We start from the raw sequence: 3437 nt of genomic DNA on the forward strand, positions 1-3437 counted from the left end.
TTAAATATTTTGTATACACAATCCAAGCACATCAATATCTATGATCCTTAAGGTTAAATCTTTTCACCTAATCCAATCACTCTTATCTTATGGTCTCCATTGTATATTCCATAATGAAAATGATTACTAAATGATTATTTATACCACTAATGATAAAATCATTTGTGATGTATTAGCAAATGTGGTGAAATTTATTAAAGTCAATTCAATCAAGCTGCAGATTTTCAAGTTTAGAAGATCATTCGACTTACGACAAATTGTTGGATGGGATCTAGGTATTTCTGGGCTGAGATGTTTTCATAGTGTTCGAAAGCTTATCTCTTAGCTTCGAAACATACTTTTAAACACTCGATTTATAGTTCGTGAGCTCAAGTTATGACTATTTTATTGAAGACTGTACAAGTAGAATTTTTGGACGGAATTATTACGGGAAATTATAAGTTTCGGGTTTTAATTTGAGTTTAAATCATATTGGGTTCGAGTTTAAGGCCTAATTTTGATTATATATGAGCTCAATATTGTATCAATTAGATTTTATTATTTTATTATTTATTTATTGTGAATTTTAGCATATTTTTAAATATTTAAAGTTGTTTAGGAATTTTATGTTTCTTAGCCAACAATAAAGTTTAGTTCTACTAAAACTACTTCTTAGAGTTTAAATTAACTAGAGTTTCATTAAACTTGAGAGTTTTATTTGGATGTAATTAGCTAGCCTATATAAATGTTTTTCATTGTTCATTAAAGACATAAAATTGGTTGATCCATTCATTAATGAATTTTCAACTTTGAGAGTTAATTTCTTTTGTTCAAAATTGCTTTCTTGTAATTTTTAGAAGCGATTTTTCTTCTCGATTTTCTTCAAGGAGTTGTTGGAATTCATTTTTCATTCTTCAATTTGTCAAAGATTATTTTTTGGACTATTGATTAAAGTCATTAATTGAACTTTTAGGGGTTTATATTTCAAAGGGTTCAGTTGGACAACTATCTTCCATCTATATTTATCGGTTTATTCGGATCATCTTCTACTTTTATTTTTTATTGTTCATTTATTTGTTGTTTTAAATATTTATTATTTTTTCTTAAATTTCTTCTTTTAGTTGTTTTTGTTTTCTTTGGTTTCCTATATATATTTTGCTTCTTTTCAAGTCAGATCCGAATCTCTTGGTATTAAACAACTTGAACACGATCTTAGTCCGTTGTCCCCTATCAATTTGTCTCAAAAAAATGACCCATGGTTATTGTTCCATTTTCATAATTATACAATGTCATTGAGAGAAAACTGTTACTCCTTTTATTGAGATATGATTATACTATTGTGAGTGAAGACATATCATACGTAAGTTATGAAACTAACATATCAACTTTCAACCAATATTTTCAATATATTAAAGTGCATGAATTGTGTATATATAATATTTAATTGTTTTAAAATATGAAAGGAATGCCCCACGGAAATCTAAAATTTTTAATACATCCTTCGTTACGTGCTCTGTTGAGCCGGGAGAGACTGTAGAACTTCCTTCTATTAGGGAAAGAAAAAAACCAGATGAAGCCAGTGACATGCTTCTTTGTGTTAGCATGGTTTCATGGGTTTATCCCATAGAAGGCTTTGACCCTTTGATTGAGCTGGGGCTCTAAATAGATTAAACAATTTGTGGAGTTTATGTTATTTGAGGGGTTTATAGATATATAGATATGAGCTGGATCTGTTGGGGTTTGACAATATATTCAATTTATTTGAGGAATTCTAATAATTGCTGGTGTATATAGTCACTTGGGTGCATTTTTACTTAACCATCTCTTTTATCACTAAAATCCAGTGATTAATTGTATAATCAGATATGATGGGAAAAAAAATTCTATGACCTCTTTCCCTGGTCCATCCAGCTGAAACAATTTTTTAATGAGTTATCAGTACTTCATCAAATTTGGGTGAAATTACACTTTATAAGAAATAGATATATTTTTTTCATATTATTATACTAATAATCAAGGAAAATAGAAATATTTATCTACTTCCAATTATTTAATATTCAAAACATTTAAGTCCTAATCAAAGTTGTTAGCTACCTTTCTATTTTTTAGCTTCCAAGTCACTTCTCTCCTCATGTTTGTTAAAAAAAAATGTGTAACTTACATCTACCTAAATGTGTAGCCTTAACACCAACAAACAACATTTCAAATTCAAAATCATTTTCCGAATTGCCAAAATCTTAGAAATCAAGTTGTAATCAATAAAAATGTTCACCCACTCTTCTGAAACTTCAATGAATACACATTAAGCCACCCACCCTCCCACCCACCAAACATATAACATATTTTGTTGCGTTTTGTTTATTTGTTAAGGGTATTTTGCCTTGCACACACAGAAGAATGTGTTACTATGAATGTGAGGCATGGCAGATGGAGGGTGAAGATGGTGAAGTGGTGATGCAAGTAGAAGAAGATTCGTCGCTGTGTCCTGTGTTTTCTATTGAAATCTTCGCTAACATTGTATCTGACCATGGAACCATCATTCAACAGCTATTGCTGCCACAGGATCAGTTAACGCAGGCCAGCAGCACATCGTGGTCGGCTATATCTAGCAAGCTTTCGCAAATGGAAATACCCTTTAGCCTTCATGCCAGGGTGATGCTAAAGATCATAGAATGTGCTCGTTCCGCCAAGAAGGAAACACAGAACAAGAAGCGCAAGAACATCCCAATTATCGTCACTCTGGGTCCTGCTGCTGCAACACCATCAGAGGACGAAGCCGTCGATAAGCGCAAGGGATCACTGACGAAGGTTAAAGTTGAAGAAGGCAAGTTTACCGTAGTGCAGTGCGTGATTTGTTTGGAAGAGATTTTGGATGGGTTTAAAGTTACTCAAATGCCTTGCTCTCATTTATATCATCTACATTGCATCTTAAGCTGGTTGGAGAAGAGTAATCTTTGTCCACTTTGTCGATTTCAGATGCCTACTTGATGGGTGAATTTGATTGGGTTTTTCTTCTATTTTTTGGAGTGATAATCAACAGTAGTGAAGAACTATTGATAATTGGATATAATGTTAACAAGATTTCAGCTTGGGTTTTTTTTCTTAAATAAAAAATTTACCTAGTGGTTTTCTATTTAGTTATCTAAAATTCTTTTTTAAGAAAAAATGTTACTAAAGTTGGGTTTAATACTAGATAAGGCCAATTTTATAAAATAATATCGGAAATGGCAAATTTTGTAAAAATTGACAGAAATAGACCAATTTTACAAAAACGCGCTTAGCCGATCCTGTTTTCAGGGGAAAATCAGTAAAGCACGTCCAACACAAGCTTTTTCTCCTTGACCAGTAAAACGCGTCCAGGTCAATGCACTGAGGAAAAACACATCTAGGTCAACGCATTTCTCCCCGTGTTTTTAGGGTTTTAATTGTTTAACTAAGATTTAAAGTTTATTAAATTA

The 3437-nt window shown here is 31.9% G+C and overlaps 1 protein-coding gene across 1 annotated transcript; it reads left to right on the forward strand.

Moving 5' to 3' along the window:
* Positions 1–2376: 2376 nt before the first annotated feature.
* LOC108462430 (uncharacterized) lies at positions 2377–2967 on the forward strand. Its single transcript, XM_017762376.1, has one exon. The coding sequence runs from the start codon at positions 2377–2379 to the stop codon at positions 2965–2967; it is 591 nt and encodes a 196-aa protein (XP_017617865.1).
* Positions 2968–3437: the final 470 nt, after the last annotated feature.

This window comes from Gossypium arboreum, chromosome 13, assembly GCF_025698485.1.
Source record: "Gossypium arboreum isolate Shixiya-1 chromosome 13, ASM2569848v2, whole genome shotgun sequence".
Classification (NCBI taxonomy): Eukaryota; Viridiplantae; Streptophyta; class Magnoliopsida; order Malvales; family Malvaceae; genus Gossypium; species Gossypium arboreum.

Bases quoted from the DNA above. Each gene is read 5' to 3' on its own strand.
- LOC108462430 (XM_017762376.1), top strand. From the start codon at position 2,377: ATGTGTTACTATGAATGTGAGGCATGGCAGATGGAGGGTGAAGATGGT.